The sequence below is a fragment of the Oryzias melastigma genome, linkage group LG1 (assembly GCF_002922805.2).
Source record: "Oryzias melastigma strain HK-1 linkage group LG1, ASM292280v2, whole genome shotgun sequence".
Classification (NCBI taxonomy): Eukaryota; Metazoa; Chordata; class Actinopteri; order Beloniformes; family Adrianichthyidae; genus Oryzias; species Oryzias melastigma.
This window is the reverse complement of record NC_050512.1, coordinates 11,234,558-11,258,031: the sequence shown is the minus strand read 5'-3', so window position 1 is coordinate 11,258,031 and position 23,474 is coordinate 11,234,558. Positions and strand designations below refer to the sequence as shown.

General features: G+C 37.3%; 2 protein-coding genes across 2 annotated transcripts in view; both read left to right on the top strand.

Annotated features, from left to right (window-relative positions):
* mad1l1 (mitotic arrest deficient 1 like 1) overlaps nt 1–23,083 on the top strand; it is a 49,423-nt gene extending 26,340 nt beyond the window's left edge. The window contains exons 16-18 of the mRNA XM_024259915.2: nt 2,485–2,716; nt 6,320–6,513; nt 22,445–23,083. Coding sequence (XP_024115683.1) covers nt 2,485–2,716; nt 6,320–6,513; nt 22,445–22,594 — 576 coding nt within the window. The 3' untranslated portion in view covers nt 22,595–23,083. The remainder of the gene's footprint in view (nt 1–2,484; nt 2,717–6,319; nt 6,514–22,444) is intronic.
* LOC118598733 (piggyBac transposable element-derived protein 4-like) lies at nt 18,973–21,160 on the top strand. The gene is made up of 2 exons (XM_036211778.1): nt 18,973–19,524; nt 19,670–21,160. The coding sequence occupies exons 1-2, from the start codon at nt 19,072–19,074 to the stop codon at nt 21,131–21,133; spliced, it is 1,917 nt and encodes a 638-aa protein (XP_036067671.1). The 5' UTR covers nt 18,973–19,071; the 3' UTR covers nt 21,134–21,160.
* Nucleotides 23,084–23,474: the final 391 nt, after the last annotated feature.

The window sequence follows — 23,474 nt, the reverse complement described above, 5'->3', positions numbered from 1 at the left end:
AAAAAAAAAAAAAAAAAAGTATCTTATCCACCACTCCTAAAACCACACAGTGCCAAAGACTCTTTGAATCTGGACGCATTTGGCATTTTTGTTTCTGGGGTTCACCACCACAAAACAACATATAATTTGTTCCTCCTTTTACAGACAACCTAGAATCACCAAGAATCGTAGCTCCTCAAATGACCTTTGGAAGCTGGTTTTGAAAGCTCCATTAGGAAAAACAAACAAACAAAAAACATAAAATCAAGAATATAACAATTTTCATCCAACTTGCAAAATAATTCATATGTTTCTCTTCTTCTTTTAAACAGCATTTTCAGGTTTTATTAGGGAACACATTTGTTCAAAACTAGATTATAACTGAAATGTTATTTTTTTAATAGAAAAATGCTTCTCATCTTTTCTACGTTATTGATCTTCATTCTGTTTGAGTTTTCAAACAGGCTTTGTTTAAGAGCGGCGTGTCTCCTGTTGCTTTTGTAGTGCATGAATGCATTCATTTACATTTATTTAATTTGCCTTTTTTTTAAATCTGGAAATTGTGTAGTATACTGGTATTTTCTCTCTTATTTCCATACCGTCCAATGTACGGTGGAGCAGTGTTTAGTACTCTCTCCTCACTGCATGAAGGCCTCTGGTTCAAGTCCCAGCAGGGGGACCTGAAACATAATCACCAATGGGGAGTTTTTGTGTTCTGCTGTCCCAAATGCTGTTTCCCATTCTAGACTATATGTATGATTCAAATCTAGTTTTGATGAAACAAACAAAATCAAAGCAAAAATATAGAACTATCCTGCAGAAACTCATTACAGAGGCCTCATATAATCACTGTCTGCATTGTGTATTCCTCTTTTCCAATCATAATCAGATAGTTTTTGTTACTATGCACAGTAGAGGGACACTTTAAAGAGCTAGAAAGACAAAAACAACAAGGAGCAACAAAATAATTGAAAAACTAGGGAATGCAAACAAAAAAAATAGGTAAATTCAATTTAGGGAGAGGAAATAACTTAAAGTTGCTGTGTGGGAGACTACAACATTGCATTTATTCATATACATTTGTTTGTTGTTTCGTGTTTCCTTTTTCTTTATTTATATTAAAAAGAGATGTATGCATATACTAAACTCATTTATGCATAGAAGTACAGTACAACTACATCCTAACCAATCAATACGTCTGCCTGCATGTCTTCTGCTGTCCCCCCTGAAAAATAACTGCCCTAATTCATGACCCATTCAGAACCAGGCTTGAGCTGCCAGACAGATGTCCTCATATCTGCCTCTCTAAAATGTTGTCTGCTATATACAACAGGCCTGCAAACCATCAGTCTGGTTTTGCTTCTCTCAATCTAAAGAGACTCCTATTATAAAGCACTATATTGTCTTAAAAAAAACATTTTCTCAAGGCTTTCTGGCTGTCCGTGTTCTTAAGTCTTGCTCTATACGTTTTAATCAACTCATCTCTTTATTTCTATTCTATACAAATCGCTTGTAATTATTCTGGGGGCATTTCTCTTACTCAGCATATTGTTGAGGCACAGAGAAATGACGGGGAGTTTTTTCTTTTTTAATCTTTATTTTTATTATTATTCGTTCTTATTTCCTCTTGGGCATTTCAGCTGACTTGGCTCTGTTGTAAGTGGAGCTAGATCCATATACCGGTGAGAAGAGGCAATTAGAGTACAAAGGCATTTGGACTTTGCATTCTCATATCTCTAAAGGTCTCTGGGCTGTTGTTGTTTTTTGACCAGTTTTAAATGTGTTTTAGTTCTGTCCTTTGCATTTTTGTGAATGCAGGGAAACATTTAGTTTCTAGTTGACACTAAAAAGCACAATTTAAAGTGGCTTTAAAGCAAATGTTTTTTTAAATGGTATTTTGATTTCATAATCCAACAATGAACAAATGTTTGGGTTTATATGACAATTTTAAATATGACCAAACTATCAATTAATTTGGTATTGCAGACTTTAATCAGTGATACTTTAGTAGGAGAAAAAAGTAAACACATAAGAAAAGCAGGCTATGTTAATATTTTAAAAGGCTTTACCACAAAGAAGAGGGCAATATCTCATCTTGATGCTGGTTTCATGTGTCCATTTACTTTTTTCAGTTCTATTATCTTTGAATGTGTCTTAAATGATCTTTAAACAGATGTTGCAAAATAGAAAAACAAGTATTCCCTGTTTGTTTTTTTAAAAATACATTTTAAAAAATCTGCAAAAAAGGTACATATTTTGTTATAAATATTTTCATATATTTATAATGTGTGATATTTTTTTTATTACACCCTTAAAATACAGAAAATAATACCACATTTTTTTCTTATGGCAGAGATAACAAAACACACACACACCGTTTCTATACGTTATCCTCAGATTGCAGCACATTTCAGTGTTTGTTTTCCTCACACATCTTGAAGTGGTTTAAGTTGCAGAGCTCTGTCAAATTGCTCTTCCATTGATTGGCGTTTCTCTGTGTTTCAGGGAGACTATGATCCAGTTAAGACCCGAGTTCTCCACTTCAAAATGAACCCCACCAGTGTTGCTAAGCAACAGCAGCAGCAGGAAGTGGAGACTCTCCGAGAGGAAGTGACAACTCTGAGGGAACTTGTGCGTTCCTTGCAGGAAGGAGGGGCAATGCTGCATGCACAAGACAGCTCGGGCATTTACACCCCCAACATCGGCCTCAGTTTACCCCCATCCAAGGAGGTCCAGGGTAAGACACCACAGACATGTTGACATATTCTTTTGTATTCTGTTAGGTTGCACAGCCCATTTCATAAATCAAAAAGTTTGTCAAATACAATAATACACACACAGTAAATATAACACATAATCCAGTGAAGAAATATGTTTTAAACTGTGACAGCTTTGTTCTTTCTCCTGTGAATTGGTAAATGGTAGCTTTGGGCTGTCACTGGTGTTGTAAAGACTGACTAAAGGAGATGCAACAAAATGATAAAAATAATCCATATTTGTGGATTCTGCATGTCTCTGGTATCCAACCCCCACGAATAAGAGGGACACTATACGTAAAGAATTTTCTATTCTTTGCAAGAAGATTACAGGAGGCAAAGAAGAATTTAGGTGAAAGTGGACAAAACTTTCAGCCTGGGTCTTGAGTTGAGAAAAGCATTGGTCGGACGCTGCTGTAGTCTTAAAACCTTTCCACTAATGAATGGATTACATCATGTGACGACAGAAGCCCCCATTCCATTTTTCTATGGACCTACAACTAACGTGGGACCAGTCGGTCCTGCTTAACGGGTCCATTTTGTAAAGGAAACGCTCAAAGGTCTGGTCATGTCTGGTCCGGCATTAAAGTGGTCCAGAGGGATGCAAATTTCTCATCTTTGATCAGCTGAAATAGTATATAAAGGAATAATCTGTTGGTTGTCATTCATTTTTTCATCATCTTTATTATTAAGTCTAGCAGTTTAACATGGTTCAGAGTTCCATATGACTCTGACTTTGGCACCTGCCAGTCTGTGACGTCATGCGTTTACTCTCTCATGCACAGGTTTTAGTTGAAATCAAATATTAAGGTTTCCTTAGTTCACACAATAGATACCAGTTTGTGAAGTCGTATCAATAAAAGTTCAGAGATAAGATTCCAGTTGGTAATGCATCCACATGTCATGCTATGAATCCCATCGGGTGAGCTCTCTTTATTTCTAATTAATGAACATCATCAAGTTTGTAATTCTGTTCTGTTTGATTTAGATTTAAATGTCAAAACGTGTTTGAGTGCTTGCAATTTAATGTTGTAATTTTATTTTTTATATTGTCAATGAATTCAACTTAAAAAAACAGCTGTAATCGTCCTGGTGATGTTCTTATCTGACCAAACTTAATGTTAAAGATGTGGTAGATAACTCATGGTGATCTCCTTATGCCCTTTTGAAGTATTTATTGTAGTTGCAATTGATCAAAGAGTAAAATAACTAGATAAATGTGTGAAAAAACAGTTTTTTTTGGCACACATTAATGCAATGCAGCAAAATCTCTGCAGCACTAACAGGGCTTGATGTCACTGATGAACAAAAGAGTCGACCGTTCGAGTTCAATTTAAATGTTTATCTATTTAGTATTGTTTCATTTTAAGTCATTTTTTCCTCTTCCTTTTTGAATTCCAAAACTAATTTTGTTTAGTTGTGAAAATTGGTTTCACATAACTAGAATTTAAACTTTAGAAAGTAGGTACTTTCATGAAGAAAAATAGAAGTCTAAACTAAAAAAAAAAAAAAAAAAACTCAGTGTTCTGCTTAACTGGAAGAAAGGAATTATCTTCAAAGGAAAATAATTTAATACTTGGGTGAATTTAAATTTGATTAAATAATTCCGCATTTTCTGAGGAACATTTTATCACTTTTGCGATTATTTTTTAAAGGCAGCTGTAAAAAATTAACTCAAAGTTATACAACAAGACAACCTAAGTGACTTATATTTTACTTATGCAATTGTGAAATGTCATACTTAAGGGCAAAATAACTTTTCTCCTGGAGTTAGAGCCTTCAACCTACAGTTCAACCATAGGGAAATAGACTGTAGCTGCAGGTTGAAAAAAAGGAGGTGACTCCTGAGTTGTTACTGCCTTGAATTGGGCATTTGTTTTTCTGTTGTTTTTTTTTTGTTCTTAGCGGCTAAAATAGTTGAATGTGAAGGAAGGGGACATAAAAATGAAGGAAGTGGTGCGAAAATTGCATCTATGTTTTTACAGATAATCTATTATCATTAAATATTTGAGGAGGGAGTTGAAAACTATTGTTGCCCCAAAACATGCAATCTATTGAGAAGATCTGCATGGAAGAATGGACCAAAATAGCAGCTACAGTCTGTGTAAACCTAGAGAGGACCTACAGGAAACCTTTGACCTCTATCATTGATAACCAGAGATGCATTACTTTATTATGGCGAACTTTTGTTATTGACTTATTTTTGCATCTTTACAGAAGTAAATTCTTCTAAGTAATTTCCTGGATTTTTTTTTTTTTTTTTACAGTCTGTCCCTCACAGTTGAAGTGTATCTATGATGATTATAGACCTAACTCATCTTTTTAAGTCTGTCAACTAGCAGAATCTGTGACTGTCAAATACTTTTCCCCTCACTATATGTTCTTCAATCATTAATATTCTGTTGATGCTCTTGTGGACTTTTCCAACTTCATGTCCTCCTTAGTAGACAGTTTCTGCCGCATGAAAGTCAAAACACTTGAAGGCATAACATGATTGACACAACATCCAGGCTCTGAAGGATGCCATCAAAATCTCTTTGTGCTTCAAAGTTCGAAAGTATGGATTTATTTAGGTTCATCATGTACAGTGGCAGTTTTCACTGAGCTGGGAGGAGAACTCCTGCAGTGAAGCCACTGGTTTCCTCTGAAGGTGCCGCTTTGGCATTTGCTATATCGTAGGACGGGGGTTTAACTTCAAAACACCATCACATGTATGGGAGCATAATCCTGCTACAAGTAAACATGTGCTGCAAGATAAACAGAACTGTAAAATTAAATTTTTTTATACTCTGAAGCAATACAATTAGCTGTTTTTTTCCCTTTTGGAAAAAAGGTAAAAACTGTTCTTAAAGAACAGAATGGACATATCTATTAGAAGCCAATCTCACTGCTTTTACTTGGTCCTATAAGGTAAACACAGGAATATGATACTGCAGGAAATGTATTTTTCTATTAAAGAGGTATCTTTCAAATTAAAGACTAATGCTCAGGCCACCATACATATTAAGTTTGCATACCTTTAGTTCAGGTTGTACACAGTATGGTGGATTTGTAAATGATGCTCCTAATCTCTTCCAGCTGCTGAGGCGTAAAATAGTCATGGATGCTTTTCACACATTATCAGTGTGGCAACCTTTAGAGGCTTAAGAGGTTTTACTGCATCATTTGCGCCTTTATACTAACTCCATAGTAAAATAAAAAAATATATATATATTAAAAACTGCTTTAATTTACCCACATTTAATCCGTCTCCACAAATGGCTTTAGATTTTTTTGGTCATTGTTTTACTTCTGCTTTCCTATTGTACACATTACTCTTTTTTTTTCTTGCTTTACTCTTTATTCCCACATAAAGACAGAGAACTTCTGTTTTTTATAACTAAACGATCTCCTCAGTGATACCAGAACATCACATCAACAAGAATGTGATTTTATTTAAATGAAACTTAGGCTTGATGAGATTATGTACCTTCATGGATGGATCATTGCAGATGTGCTTCTTTTTTCAATAATACCAAGTCATGTTTTCTGGGACTTTAGCTCTAATTTCCACAACTAATGAATTTTCCCAAATCTTTGTGTAGATCTTCGTAAGCAGATGGAGAGCTCCGAGCTGAGGAACCAAAGACTGAAAGAGGTGTTCCAAAAGAAGATTCAAGAGTTTCGCACCGTCTGCTATGTCCTGACTGGCTACCAGATAGACATAACCACTGAAAACCAATACAGACTCACCTCAGTCTATGCAGAACACATGGATGACTCCCTGCTTTTCAAAAAGGTAAGTTCTATGTATATTTTAGCTTACTACATTGGTGCTGCTGGTTTGCATTTCTAGCAAAATATGCAGTTTCTTCTAAAAACTCTACCATTCTGTGTTATAACTTTCAGTACTAGTTTCTTAGATTGCCATGTTTGTATCTAAATTGGTTTACGTGACTGTTTCCTTTCCATGCTTAAAAAAAAAAAACTCCAAAAAGACTCAAAGTCTGCTTACTCTGCTTTTACATTCCATTCTTTTATATCTGCTAAAATATAGCTTGACTTTCTTTCTGTTTTTAGCTAAGTCTGAGCATGTCTCTTAAGGTTAAAACAGACATGTCACATGTGTACTTCATGCAAGGACTGTATTATAGTCAGTTCTTAGTCATTTGTGTCTTTTTGAACCTCCTGTTTTAATCGGGAGCACATTAGTGTGAATATGTAGCATTGCACACATCTGCACCTGCACACTTAATGAGATCAGATATGGTTTCAGATTGCTTTGAGATACTGGCAGTGTTTCTGAAAGCCTATGTGCTGTCATCATTAAACAGAAGAGCAGAGGTAAAATGGGCGCACGTTCACCATCCAACTTCCAACAGGGTGTAGTATCAGTATAAGATTGATAACGGTCTTGTTCTCTTGCTCAAAGGCTTTAAGAAGTGCTCATTTGAAGTAGCAAACTTTTATAACCTTTTTTGCCACTGTATTAGGTTCTCTGGCTGTCTTTCATCAAGGTTTCTTTGCACAATAGGAGTTTAGCTCTGGTTCCAATTAAGCTGTGCATTGAAGAGAATATAAGCAGTACACTGTGTTTGGAATGTGAGTAGGGAGGAAACTGATATATTTCTATCCTTTGTTGCTGCAGCAGACTTTTTCTTTTAAAGGTGCTCCAATTTGAAAATATCACAGTACAACTTTAAAACAGTAATAGGAAGATTGTGTTTTTGAGACTATTTGTAGGTTTGGCAGTGATGTTGTGGAGATTTTATAAATGAAAATGTCAAAGTTCAAGCTTCGTGGTACGTTCACGCCAAATCCAATTTGTACATCAGGAGCATCTAGTTTAGATAAGTGAATATATAAAGTTGATGAGAAGTCCTGCGTTGGGTTTCATCCACCAGATACGACAAAACTTGGGACTACACGATGTTCTCTGAATTTAAATATCAGAACTTTTGGAAAGCATTGCCTCTCATCAAGTACACTGTTTCCATTAGCATTTGTTTATTCACAGTTTCACATATTTGACATTTTTTTCCAGTCACGTAACTCTTCCGATTCTTTACAAAAACTCAACTCAAGATGCTTGTTTGACATTGTGTCCAAAGGAGGTGCCGTGCAGCTGAGTTGTATCTCCGCAGATCTTATGCAGTAACAATACCTTAGGTTTTTAAAGTCATGATTATATATTTATTACTCTTAAACATCAGGCATTGATTTTCAAAATTCACCTTAACTGCTTCCTTTTTTCTTGCTCTGTAGAAATCTCTTCTAAAGTCTTCTATATGGTGTTTTTTTTTCCCCCTTTATGATACTACAGTTTTAGCTAACCTCAATCCTTATCTATATACTCACCCAATTTATGGCAAAAACATAGTTTTGCACACTGCACATTATTCTTTCCTCGTATATTCACCATATTTAGAGAACACATATATAGGTTATAGGAAGAAATGTTGCACCCAGAGGAACCATAAACTGCAGATCCAAACTGCATGAAGAATAGAAGAGCAATATGAGCTCTGCACCACACAGACCCCTAACCATCCTTGGCTGTTTTTTTTACACATCTGCTTCCTTGGCTTTCTTAATCCTGCCCGACAACACATTTCTGTTATCTCTTCTTTTCATTGCCAGTCTCTGATCTGTGCACATATCAGTGGCTAATTGCTGTGATGTTTCTCTGTAGTGTTATGATACTGGCCCTCTAGCTAGAACAGACACTGTGGTGGAACCATTCTATTGAGGTAAAGGCTGCTTTATTATCTTGGCAGGTAATTATTGTGGTCAATTAGTGCCTTGCTCAAAGACTCACTTGAATGCTTGTAAGAAAGTTAATGACATTAAAAAAAAAAAGAAATTGAGGGATTAGTACATTCATGTGAGTCCAATCCGCCTCGTAAAGCAATCTCTGGAAATCACTCACTGTCAATATTAGTAACCTCATAGTGTGTCTGCAAACAGAACACACACACATACACCATTGTGAAATCCCCACAGTACGCTCAAATGATTTGACACAGAACACCACCTCCTACCACCCACCCTCCGTCACGTGCATACAAATGTACAAACACACTCATACATACCCAAAGCAAGCCTCGGACCTTCAAAATTGGTATTCAGTGTTTCACCACTATGTATGATACCTGCCTTTAGTGGCCCACGGGAACGTAGAAGCCTGTACTACTGATGGGGTTTGTGTTCAGAACCACCCATGCCTAAAAGAATACAAACACACACGTTCCTGCACAGCTATCCTTATCAAGACTTTACATTTTATACAACCATTTTTTTTTTTACTGTGTAAATTCTCATTCATCCAGGTAGGTTCTATTGAAGTACTTGATACAAAATCAGTCAACTGGTCTTTATCTAAGACAAACCAAGTGCAGTGGACAACTTCTTACCTACTTCTAGAGCCTTACTTTAGCTACTTTGACCACATTCCCAATCTTATCTGTGATCTAACACCTAAGCTTTATCAGAAGTCTTTGAAATTATGTTCTGTCACCAACTTGAACTCATTCTTCTTCAGGGTCAGGGCTTCTAGCAGGACTAGTGTTTATGTGAAATAAAGGTTCAAATGAGGTGATTAAAAAACATGTTCATAGAATTAGACCGAAGTTCTATTTACACAGCACTCATAATTAGAGACTTTAGGTGGAAGTGTAATCTCAGATGTGAGAATGGACTCCAGTTTCATTAGCAATTTGTGGCAGAAATCACTGTTGTCTTCAAAGTAAACCACATTCTCCTTCGAAGTGCTCCATGGAAACACTCTTCTAATGTTACTCGCCTTGGTTAAAAGGCTACTAGCTAATCTTGCTAATTTTCCTTCACGAATGGTGCTAAAATCCTGTTCCTATGATGTAAGCTGTTTAATTGTCATGTTTTGTCACTCTGAAAGCAATCTTCACATTCAGTTCTTTATTTATTTTCTTTTGAATTGGATTGTGTGTTATAGAAACCCCAGGAGGCTTCTTTAGCACCTGCGCATTATGTTCTTCTTGTGTAACAGTATACAAATGAAATCAGCCTACTGTAAACATAAACTACAGCAGCACTATCTTTGCATCTATGCATCATGTATTGCTGCTGTGTACTACAACACGTAATCTGCCAACATACGAAATGTGGGTGTAAGATAGAGTGGACGTCCCTCCTCTCTGTCCAGCTGTAAAATGCTCTAATGTTACTATAAAACTAATAAGGCTTGAAGAGTGGAAGCTCTTTGGGAGCATTTAGATTAACAGCATCATCACATTATTGACAATTTGGGCATTATGTCCTCTGTGTGCTTCTCGGGAAGGCTTTCAGCCATCCCTGTGGCGGGATTCTAGGGCCAGTGATCGTCAGCAGGCATTTAGTAGATCCAGTATTGATCCAGCATAAATACTTTCTCAAGAGACTCAAAACCTGGAGTTTTTGAAGTTATAGAAATTCAGTTTGTCATTGCTGTACTTGCTATGGTGATATAGAAACTGGTTGGATATAAGCATTAGTTTTTATTATGTATTTAGGTTGCATTAAAATCTGTGACTACAGAGTCAAAAAAAAAGTGGGTGTGGAGAATATTTGTTTGTGTATGAGCTTAAAGTGCACTTGTATGTACTTTGTATTTTTAGCTCACCCCTAGGTGAGAGGGCTGATTAGTTTTCCTGATTAGGTGTTTTTGAAGCTTTGCTAATCAGTGTGATAAACATCTTGGCTTCAGGAGTGAGGGAGCTATTTAAACACTGCTCAAGTTTCAAAGAAGGGGAAGCACTACTTTTAGATTTTAATAATGGGAACGTGAACATTCAATGCAAAGCTCAGACCTTCACTTTTAATGATTTGATTGCTACAGAGCCCCATTGATGTTATGTTGGTGATGAAATTTTAATCTTCATATCAGTATTTGTTTGTAATATCCTCGTAAGAAAGATTGTGTTAATGATTTGAGAAGAGACTTCAAATGTATTCAAACTAAAGGATTGCTCCTGTATCATAGAGCCAAATCCAATTGGATGATTTTGCCTTTTTTTTTAAAAAAAATACTTTTTTGAATTTATTGGCATTGACACAAAGAAGTTAATGTTTTGTGTTAAGCAGTTGGCTAATGCTACAGTAAGTTTCCTTAAGGTGGAGAATGATTTATAACACACATTTCAATAAAAATTAGCTTTAAAATTATATTAATACTGATGGAATACTCTCTGGTTCTTGATTTTTCTAGCTCATAATTCTGTTAGCCAATTATGTTAATGTCCACAAAAGATTTGCTACAAAGACAAAAAATAAGAGGTTTTTCAATGTCTTTACATGCTGTGTTTCTGTAAAATTGTTAGAAAACACTTTGAAGGCACACAAGAATTGCAACAAAATGATTGATTAAAAAATAAATATAGAAATGGCATCATTTCCATACTCTAAAAACCTTTTCATATTAAATCTAATATGTAGATCAAATGTAGTCATCGAATATGAAGTAAAAACTGTTAATTTTTGCTTTACACTAAATTTTTTTCATCAATAGCTTCTTGATTAAAAAATATTACCAATATATATCCTATAGTAGCCAGTGTTTACAAAGACACTCTTGAGTAACTCAATTGCTCGTAATCCTTACATGTATGTTGCTAAATTGCAGTTTATCATTACATCCGGGATTAATTTAGCTTCTAACTTTTACATTAATTTAGCTTAATTTAGCAAAGTGTCATTGAGGATCAGAAATTTGCTTTTTTAAGGCTATTTATCAAAAAAGTGCAGAAGAACCCAAAAGAAGAGCAGAAAGATTTGTTGAAACCTCCCACCTCGAGGATAAGTGATAGTTTTATTGAAATGTACTATTTATCAGCAACTTGGATTTGTCTCAATGTATCACATGACATGTTTTTGTGTTTAAAAAGAGTGTTTTGGACCAGAGAGATAAGTTTTACCCCAAATTATTATTTTTTTAATTCTATTGCAAGATTTCTTAGATTATTTGTTTTTAATCTCAAGACTTCAACTATTGAGCCACCAAATTTGTTAGGACAGATTTTGCCTCACTTTAAAATTGGAATTGGACCAGATAACAAAAACACTTTAGTCTTGTAAATTACACTTGTAAGTCTTTTCAGTTAAGTTACTCTGGGCTCACCCATTCCAGCTCTTGATTAGCTCAATAACAAGCGCATATGCACAGAGTTTTCCTCCTTCTGCTGTTGCCAAACACTTCCAAGTGTTCACCATCGCCTAAGTCTATCTTCATTATCTTTTACTACTCTTACTTTACTTCCATGCCACCATCCCCTCGATCTTACTTTTCTAATTAAAGAATAAGGTATAATCTCAGGGCTACCTCATTAAAATGTACTGCCAATTAACTGCAAAAGCCCTTACCATAAGGGAGATGAAGGCAAGTCAAAAGCATGAAGTAATGGTGCATTCTCAGTGATATGTCTATGAGCAGAGGCAATGAAAATGTGCCATTTTGAAAAAAAAAAACTTGAATAATTACTTTGGTTATGAGAAGAAAAGAAGTTGTCTCTTGATGAAATATGGCTCATGAGCGCCGTCTTGTCCTAATGACTTGTTTCCTTTTTATCAGGAACTTGGGAATAATTAATGCCGCATGAATTTGTGAATGACTACAAAGTGTGTGATATAATGCAAAATATGCCCTGATGGCAAGACACAACATCAACTTGCCAGTTCCAAACTCAGTAAGATTCCAATACTGTCTGTAATATTGCACACTAAATTATATTTAGTTTTTGCTTGAAATAATTGTTTTCATCTAAAACAGGAATCACCAATAGCATAGACAAAGCCACTAAACACTGGGCCTTCTCTTTTTTGCATCTAGAAGTAAAAAAACTAAAAATATTGTACATGGTAAATGGTGTATACTCATATAGCCCTTTTTTTTACCTTGCTTTAACCTTTGAAGACCTGGCGTTCACATGTGTGACCTGTAACCTCCAAGAGCAATGTGGAGTTCAGTGTCTCGCCAAAGGACACTTCAACATATGGGCAAGTGAAGCAGAAACCAAACTTTTATCTTCTGATCAGAGGACGAATGATCTACCTCTGCCCCATTGTATCAAGTATTAGTGTAAGCACAAACTATCCAACATTTAAAGATACATGAAATGATGGCAGTCGATTCAAAACTTGTCTTGAGGCCCAGAATCAAAGACGCATGCAAGAGCAGCAGCCATCCAGTGATGAGCACTTCAAGAACCTTTCACTGCCCTTGGAAGATTGGTACCCCTATGTAAAACATGCAGAAGTAAATGTAGGAATTCTCTAGGTGCTTTTACCGCCATCCAGCTGTCTTTATCGACTATAGAACAGCTGCTGAAGTCGCCTGATGACAAGAAAACGCTCAAACAGCTTATCGAAGGGGAATACTGACAAGAGCAGTTTCTTTGTGCTTTGTTTTCAGTTCTTTTCTCAAGAATGCCATGAAATCATCTCTATCGTAGTGTGAAAAGAAAGTAATTAAAAAGGATAAAACTCAAACCCTCTGAGACGTGACTTCTATTTTAATAATGACAAGTTTCATGGAAAGAAAAGACTAAAATGACCTTGGCTTATTAAGTTTGAAATCTACTGAACCAGTTTAGTGACATGGGGAAAAGGGGCCATTATTTATGAGGCAGAATTTGCAATATCACTAAAAAAATATATTTTTATGTGTTGACTCAAATCTAATGGTGGTGTTCTCTAGTGTTATTTGTCAGTCAAGCCTTGGAAATATATATATATATATATATAAATAAATGGGCTAGGATATTGTTTTGATTTATCTCCAAAGTCAGGAGGCGCACAGTTTTGTGTGTGAATGATTTATTTCTTTGATTGGTTGTTCGATGTAATTGTTTAATTGTTGCCTTCTTGGTGCAATGGGTTGAAACATCCAGTATTCTGACTTTCTTTTATCTCCTATCTTAGTCTAAATGCAAAGCCATGTATTAGAATTCTGTTTAAGTTACTTTCAGCTGGCATAAACATTTTAATCTGACAATCTAGCATTCTTGTTTTTAGACTTGGAGTAAAGCCTCAGAATCTGGGAAAATTTCAAACAATCAAAAAGCTAGGGCTGGCAACATTAATGCGTTAACGCATGCTTCGCCCCAGATGGTTTAGGCTTCTATGACGTGCGTTAACTTCTGAAAATGCTCACTGTTTGACCATAACCTGCTATTAACATGGTCACTTACAAAAGGACTTAATATTTAATAGGTTTTTAGTACTTTGTTTTTGTTATTTTTTCGGTTTAGATCACTTTTACACAAAAAGTGGACTGTTTGATTGGTGGTGCGTCCTGTTGTCACAGTAACACGAGACCACGTCACTGGACCAGCAGACCTCGAATGCAGTAGCACACGAAAGAAATATAAATGCTGTTTGTCACAATAGGTACAATGAAGCATCAGTTCAGAGAGAAAGTTCACCTCTTCCTGCTTGTTTTTGTCCAGAAGAGGAAGCAAAAAGTTTGTTTGAAGAAGACAGCGCAGTGATATAAAAGATTTGGGACATATGACCGGAACTTCTTTTTTAGGTGGGCATCAACACCCAGGAGCCAATCAGATTAAAGTATTCACCCAGACCATTTAAAGTGCAGAAACACAATATTTGTTTTTTATGACTGTTTTTTTTAGAATCTTTAGACTGTTGATGTGTTTTGTGCACACAAATTACACATCTGGGAAATCTCAGTTAACACTTTACTAATTAAAAAAAAAGAAGAAATCAGACAATAAAAATGAAGGAACATTTTTTTTAGCTGAGCTCAAATTGAATATTCATGCAAGTAAGCAGTTGGACCCTCATTTCATTATTTAATAACCCTACAATAGTTGTAGATTTAATATGAGATCAACCTGATAAAAACATTCACACTCTAATTTGTCTTTAATTAATTAATTGCGATTAATGCGATAATTTGACACAACTAGGAGAACCTGCAAACCTCAAACAGAAAGGCCGACTTTGTTGTGAGATGAGTGTTGCTCAATGCCCTGTTTGTGATGTTTATTTATAATTAGCATCAGTTATCAACAGCCTTATTTCACATGGTTCATCATGAGGAGGGCTAAATTTGACTAAATACTTCTGGGATTAACTGATAAGGGATGACTGATGGCTTTTGCTGATACATATAAAGTACTAACAACCAATAAATAGTGCTGAGGAGATGAAAGGTGTGGAAAATTGACCTGCATTTTGAGTGAACATGTTTTTTAACATATATTTGAACCCTCAAAGAGAGACGTGAGTTAACTCCAAGAGAAAACAAGAATGTTGACCCTGATTCTTCCTGACAGTTTCCTCTTCTGCTTGCCCTCAGGGTGTGTGTGTTTGTGTATGTCAGGATGCAAGTCAATGTGTTGGCTTGTGTGCACTTGTTGATGTCGCTGGTTTCATGTGGTCAGGGATTGCAGCATATGTCCTCTGCCTTCTCTGTAACATTCCACCTACTGGTACTTAGATCTACCTGAGCTCTAAGATTTCATAGTTTCAAGATTTTCAATTATAGTGAATAATGAATGCAACACATTCTTGGTTTGCCTGTGGCTGCCTCCTGGGGGTTGATGTTCTCTTTTGAGTATAAACTTTATTCTCTACCACAGATCTAACATTTGTGCTTCCTTACTCTACTGCCTTAAAATGTTTAACATGAAACCCTTAAAAACACAGTTTTGTACAAACAAGTGTGGGCAGACATGCATGTGATGCAGTCGATGTACTTTGAAATGCCCTTTTTTCTGTTAAATAAGTAGCTACTATCAATCTGACACAGGTAATACATGTTACATTTACACATAAACTGTGCTCAACTAAGTATATTGTAGATGAAAGAAGTAAGATATTATACAATTTATAGATAGGAAAACCCAAACTTGGAGCTTCAAATCCTTTATTGACATAATTTTCTACAGAGTAGTAGTAGCAGCCCTTTAGAAATTTGTGACGGAGTTATGAATGGGACCAATGGCTTGAAGCAACCCCCACCCCCCCTTCCCTTTTGCTGATAGCTTTCTATTACCACTCACTCTCACTAGCTAAGCTAAGGCTAAACTAACAAGAGCAATCATTATTAGAACATGATGACAAAGCAAGAACAGGACGGCATGTTCTTTGAAAAGTAAGTTGAATCCTTTATATGCCAGCTCAGTGGCCTTGTGGACGAGTGTCCGCCCTGAGACTGGAAGGTTGTGAGTTCAAATCCACGCATGAGTCAAACCTGAAACTCTTAAAATGGGACCCAACGCCTCCTCCCTGCTTGACACTTAGCAGTAAGTGGTTGGATTGGGGGGTTAAACCACCAAATGGTTCCCTAGCGCGGCTGTGTCTGCAGCTCACCGCTCCCCCAAGGGATGGATCAAATGCGGAGGACACATTTAATGCTATCAAATGATCAAATCTATTATGGGAACATGTCCAGAATCAAATTAATAGTTGAATCTTGTGTTCTCATACATATAAACATTTCAAGATCAGTGGGTAAAAAGCTGATTAAAATTTAAATATTGATTAATTTGGTAGTGATTTGATTGTTTTTTGAGAGAGTTTTGTTCAATTTTACATCCTCTGGCCTATTCATCCCTTCTCTCTTCATGTGTCTCGTATCCTGCTGTGGAATTTAGAAAAATGTCACGATCTACATTTAGATTAAAATGTTTTCATCTGCATATTTCTGATTATTCAATTATTCATTTTTGTGTACTTACCAATCAACAGGTATGCTAGCACTCTACAGGCCTGGTGAAGATGTTCCTCTTGTCACAAGGTGGCTGTGTGTAGATTATGATCCCCCAACTGTATGTGCTTTAAAAAAAGAGCATGATTTTTGTATATTGTTGAATTAAATGATGGCCTTTGTAGCCACAAAAGGAAAGATTTAGTTGGTGAAGGATAGAAATACCATGTTTTAAGAGGAGTAAAATGAACAGCTTACTTTGAGAAACTTAAGAAGCAGGACTTAAATGTGTGTTAGAAATCATCTGGAGTCAATAAGGTTAATGGAAGTGATACAGACAACCTATGGTCCTTCTTCTTGGTTTTCCTCCTGTTTTTCTGGAGCAATATCTCCCTCAAGTCAGCCTCATGTGGAACTGCGCGATTCTTCCAGACAGTTTGGTCCACATCAGTTTTTGCTTCCCTCCTGTGAACGCGGTGTGTGAAAGCAAACAAACCCTGACAAAGGTGTGAAAACGATTAGCATTCTGCGCTCATTCAGACCAACTCTGCGGGTCTTTCTTAGTGTGAAAGCTGCTCTAATAATACATGTGGAGAGTTTAAACCAGTACGTTACTGATGCCCTTCACTGTCTCCTGCATGTGGTCTTTTTCTGTCAGAATGTCGACGTTTGTATGCATCTTCTGCTATGACCTTGTTTGTTTGGTTTTGATTGTCATTCAGGCGGTAATTACCTGTTTTATTTGTTCTGGTCACTATGAAGGTAGCCCCTCCCTGCTTCTTCAATTAGAAAGTATTGATTTCCATTAACTGAGTAAAAAAAATGAAAAGGTAAGTTGGGTAGCGTGACAGTTCTTGTTAGACACTTCTATATGTAGAGGAAATGCTGACATTTTTTCTTGTTGACCGTCATCTTCGTGTTAGATAAAATATGCTTGGTCACATAAATTAAATTAATAATTATTAAAGTGCTTCTTAAATTATTGAGATTTTTTTAAAGTTGTAATCTTTACACCACACAGATCTAATAAAATCTGAAGATGCACATTGCTATGTATTAACTCTCAAGTAAGTCTGCTGATGTTCTTTGCTTCATTTCCCACATTTATGCGTTTTATTTTGACCATAGATCTCACAGCTTTGTCTTGTTTCTAAATCCTCCTACGTATGCTCCTGAGAACATTTAAGCCATTACATCTTTTGTTTTTTAGGTGACCAAACTTTTTTAAGCACATTATGAGGCAGTACTTTGTTCCAGCTGACTGTGGGGGTCCGCACAGTTTGCTTCACTCCCATCGGTTTGCATCAAAAAGTGTGCTGTGTCTCGCACACACCCACTCGTACAAAAAGCCTGTTCAGAGGACAAGATTTCAGCATTAAAGTGTTTAAGACACAGGAATCTCCATGGAAACTGGTCAGAGTGTCCTCCTTTGTGTTGCGTGTTCCCAAAGCTCTAGCAGTCTCCAGAGCCTCGTGCACGCTTGTTTGTTCATGTACCTGTAAAAAGAGCACTGGCCTTTCGATTTGAGAGCGCATTCAGACACCCTGACTGGATATGCACACTGGATTGTTATGGAAATGGAGCCAGAGAGCAAGACGATGAGTGGAAAACACATTTCCATCACAATAATGGTCTGATTTTTGAAATGCAGACCAGCTTATAAAAACAATTACTCAAATTAGAATACAAAAAAAAAATAACAGATCTATGTGATGAAGATCACACCAACAACAAAATATATCATTGCATATCACGCTTTATTTGAATTGTTCAATACTTCACGTTGTCTTAGCGTGTGTATAGACATAATTTTGCTATTTATTGTACTACAGGTCTAATATATATTATGTTTTACTATTATAGTTTTCCTCACCTGGTCTGGTTTATCATGGCCTCTCTGATAGTGACGGTCTCGTTTGTTTTCAATCCAATGCCTTTGTCATAACTGCCCTTACTGGTGAACATGGGCTTTCTACAGGTGAAAAATGGGCAGTGACACAAAATATTAAGGTCATGAACTGCTCAGTGAGCTTGTAGAACTAAAATGTTCACACACTTTTCTACGGTCGTTCTGCGGGCTACAGGTCACAGTGAACACTTAAACAACACATAAGGGTAAGTAAGAGTGAAGTAGGTGAGACGCAGGCGTGTCATAATGACTTTTTTTTTTTTATTTCTTCGACTCTGCCCTCAAGTCTTGTGGACTCCACAAGAACCCTGTTGGTGTTGTTGACATGATAAAGAATTGCCCATTGTTTGCCCACAGACAGCCCATCTGTATCCTTAAGGGCAGTTGTGACTAATTTTTTACTAACGAGTACGATGTGGTGTAAAAGCACCATACAACAGCATCATCTGTATGTCATAAGTGCTTTTAACTGAAATTAGCCTTACGAATACTTCACGATACACTTAACACTAGAAGGCCTGAGCCTGCGCAAATTTGCGCAGGCAAGATCCCCCCCCCATCTAGCCCAAGAACCATCAGTGTGGCAGAATGGCTCATTAATTAACATGTAAATGTTAATGCAGCATGCATTACCTAATATGCATTTGAACTAACATTCCACCAGAGCAAACAGGTTGTGTGGAGTTACCCGATGTATGTGGGCGTATGTGTGACATTTTGACTTATAAAAGTAGACACATCTTTAACACAAGAAGATAAACATCCAAATGGCAGCGAGACGGACAGTCAAGAAACTCACTGCTGTGGAAGTCTTAGCTCTTCTTCAAGAACTCCCTGATGTAGACTCTGGGGATAGTGATGAAGATTCTTTTGTTGAGGAATCAGAGTTCGTCCCTTCTGATTCCTCTGACGAGGATATTCCAGTATCAATGGATACGCAGCCGGAACAGCCCGTCCAGTCCAGCTTACGTACACGTAAGCAGACTAAAAGACTAATAATTGTTGAGGAAGAGGACAAAGTGGGCAAGCCCTCTTCTGTACAAGGAAACTCTTCCAAATTCAAGAAAGGCAATCACAATGTCCAAGACAAAGACTGCAGGAAACGCAGGTGTGCTGGAGAAAAGTCTTCCTCATCCCAGAAGCGCAAGCGTACTGATCAAAAATTCCAGAAAAGAGAAGAGAAGGTCCAGAAAAGAAAGGATACGAGCAAGAACTCTAAGGTTTTTACATTTTGCTCATATATATTGTAGCATTGTCTGCATTCATGTTTTTCTGTTCTTGATTTAATCTATAAATGCTCCTAAATCCAAATCAATTCTCTGTTTTGGGGAATAGAGGTCTAATCTTATTTCATGTTATTTTTAGACAGAACTTTGTGAGACAGCTAAAGATGGCACTGTTTGGGTCCGGCGAAAAATTGAGGACTTCAACAGCCTTCAGCCAACACAGCCAACTCAGACATCACTTAGCAAAGGAGGACCAACAGAGATTGCAAGACGGAAAGTGACCAGTCGTTTGCAAAGCTTCCTCTGTCTATTTACCATCAGTATGTTCATGACCATCAGAGACTGCACAGAACACAAAGCCCGCAAAACAAACCCTGACTGGAGCACAAGTGTCTACGAGCTGATGGCATTTGTTGCCGTTTTGTTGTTCAGAGGAGCGGCTGGCAGAACCGGTGCAATGCGCGACTCTTGGTCAAAATACTTTGGCATTCCAGAAATCATGTCCACAATGTCCAGAGACCGATATAAAGAGCTGATGCGCTATTTACGCTTTGACATAAAGGACACTCGTTTGGAACGCCTGCAGGCAGACAAATTTGCAGCAATATCAGATATTTGGGGGTGCTTTGTTCAGAACTGTGTGCAATCATACGACCCAGGGAATCACATAACAGTTGATGAACAGCTATTTCCAACAAAGGTCCGATGTCCTTTTTTGCAATACATCGCATCTAAACCGGACAAGTTTGGGATAAAGTTTTGGATTGCAGCAGACTTGAACACTAAATACATGTGCAATGCCATTCCGTATTTAGGAAAAGACCCCAACCGTGACATTGGAGAGCGACTTGCAGACAATGTTGTGACAAGGCTTATGGAACCCTTTTTGGACAGGGGCAGGACTGTCACTATGGACAATTTTTTCACATCATTGTCTTTGGCAAACAGGCTTCTCCAACACAACACAACTCTCCTTGGCACCGTCAACAAAATTCGGCGGGAAGTTCCAGAACAGGCTAAAAACACCAAAGAACGGGAAGAGTTTTCAACACAGTTGTTCACATCTGGCAGTGCCCTGCTAACAATTTATGCAGCTAAAAAGAAGAAAAATGTGTGTCTTCTCAGCACGCTGCATACAAAAGTAGAGGTCGAAGCAGATTTGCGGCAAAAACCAAATGTCGTCACAGACTACAACTACCTGAAATGTGGTGTTGATGTGCTGGATCAGAAACTACGTGCTTACACTGTGCGCACAGGAACACGGAGATGGCCTGTAGCTGTTTTCTACAATATCCTGGACATTGCTGCTTCTAATGCACATGTACTGTACAAGGCATGTACAGGATCGAAGGAGTCAAGAAGAAAGTTCCAGCATAAGCTTGCAATTGAGCTAAGAAACAGACACATGCAGGAAGTTGCACAGGAGAAAGAAAGAAAAGAGGCACTACGTGAAATGAGAAGAGTTTCTGAAGGAAAAACAACAACTTGCCAAGTGCAACAGAGTTGTAAGAGAAATCGCAGTACCGAGAAATGTGCCATATGCCACAAGTACACCTGTCGGAAATGCAGGAAAGGATCTCCATTTGTGTGCAAAAATTGCTAAAGAAAAAAAAAGCAACAAAAAAAAAAACACTCTAGCTAAACACTGTTCACACTCACAAGTGTGCTCACAAGTCGTTTATCAATGTAAATTCTCTGAAATATTTTTGGTGTGGAATAAATTATTTTTCTTTCTCTCTAAAGTCATTTCATTTCTCCTTCAATGTAGGCCAAGGCTGCCGGGTTCTCAAAACCTGTTTTTCGTAGGAGGAAGGGAGCAGAACTGTTTGCTATTGTTCTAGCCTAATGTAATTTGCAACTTGATGACCCAGTGATTAGGGTGATCACCATATCACTACTTTGAGAAGGGGAGGGGGACACTGCAGCAGAAACGGAAAATCCCAGGCCTTCTAGTGTTAACACAACAATCTCCCAAAACACCCCATTAAGACTAATACTAAAGCATGTATTTTAGAGTATCTATTCATATTATTTTATTTTTTCATTTTCCAATGCACTAACTAAAACCCCTGAGCTAATGTTAAACCCTGGATTTACAATGTTTCCTCTACATGTAGCATTAACGAGTGGATGGGTTTATATTCCCTGTAAAGAGATAATGAGCCTCTTTAAGTTCATACAGAGTAGTTCATGGGATTACAATCGGACCAAAGTCTTTTCAAAATCAAACTCTTTGGCTTTGACTAGAAGTAAATGAATGTGAACAAATGTCCTTAAGCTAATGCTTGTTCTAGTCTGTGTGCTGTCCTGGTTCATATTTGCACACTGAGACAGAAAGTGATTTTGTCTGTGCTGCATTTCCCAGCCCAGTTAAGCATTGTGCACTCAGCCAGGAAATGCCATCAGTTCAGGAATCCTGCCCTCTCACCCATCAGGGCTTCGTGGCACAGCTGGGTTCGGCGGCGCAAATTTTTGTAGCCAAAGTCTGGATGCATTTTCCAATCTCTTTATTTGAAATCTCCTCGTTTTGTTTCCAACACCGAAAAGAGTCGTTTTGTCCCAGGTTTCTGTCACACGAAAACAGGTCATCTTCAAATGTCTCAATATCTTCCCAGCATATCTTGGGACAATGTTCATTACCACCTTCCTCCTGCTTTAATTACTTTATCCCCCGTTTGCCTGATCCCTTCTCCTTCACTCCGTCGCCCCGAGCTGCTCCTCACTCCTTTTAATTAATCCACATAGATTTAGACACCTTCACCCTGCTGCGATTATGTACACACACACACAACACCCACTGATGCGCTCGCGACGACTCTCCATAGAAAATGCACAGCGTTGAGAGACGTAGCTTTGAAAGTTTTGCCTCTAGAGATGAGTGCAGTAATGGATATTGTGATGTATTTTCTTTCAGGGCTCCAGTGGAAGCATGCAGCTCATGGAAACGGAGTTCTCCAAAACTCTGGGAGAGATGGTGGACCTCCATCTGCATCACCAGAAAAGCATCCCTGCCTTCCTCTCCGCTGTGACGCTTGACTTGTTCAGCCGACAAACCACCATTTGATCCTCTACAACATCCTGGAGATTGTGTTGCTTGTTTAACATGAATTGGATTTTATTTTGAATCCACATATTTTCCTTGTGGCTTTCATCACTCTAATAGAAATTTTGAGGGTTGCATTAAGATGAACGACCAAAAATCCATTCATATTGCGTAGTTTAATTCTAAAAATTGATGTATTTTACTGAAAGATAATCTGTAAGGAAACAAAGTGACAAAATGTCTGTGTTTGCATTGAAAGTGTGTTTTTAAAAGTTGCTTCACCTTCAAATAATTTGAACAATGTGGAGCAGCAGAAGTGCACGTGTGATTTTCTGCATCTCAGTGGTTTATTCTTTTGGATTTCTGTATAACTTTATTTTGTAGAGCACAAAAAGACAAAAAAAATCCTGATTTCTTACCATAAAAACCCCGTAGTCATTCAGAACCTTTAGTTTACTGTTTAAAACTGTATTGGAAAAAGAATAAAAGTGATCAAGTGATTCCTCTTTATTGAATGGATGGAATTAGGTGGGAAGGATACGAAATCAGTTTATCTCAGGAATCGAGAATAATGTTGAAAGCCTCTGTGTCATATAATTCCATCCGGACACAAACTGCAATAATTAATTTTCAAATGATTGGTACTTCTGTGTTTTGAAAAAGACACTACTCATTCATCACAAACAAATCAGAGTCCTTGATTGGTCAAAGTCCAACTGGATTTAATTTTCAGTGCATGTTCAATGGCTGCACGTTTTGTACGTAGAGCCCAAAAATGGACTTATGTAGGGACATGTGAACACGGAAGCTTGAAACATGCATACGGTACTCGTGTGTTTACATCCTTTTTATTGGGAGTAGCTGCTTGAACGCACACTGCTGAGGGCGGTGTTAATGATAG

What these genes read in the sequence shown, in the direction of transcription:
- LOC118598733 (XM_036211778.1), top strand. Translation starts at nt 19,072, where the DNA reads ATGGCAGCGAGACGGACAGTCAAGAAACTCACTGCTGTGGAAGTCTTA. An exon ending in ATACGAGCAAGAACTCTAAG is followed by an intron (nt 19,525 to 19,669) that starts GTTTTTACATTT and finishes TGTTATTTTTAG; the next exon opens with ACAGAACTTTGTGAGACAGC.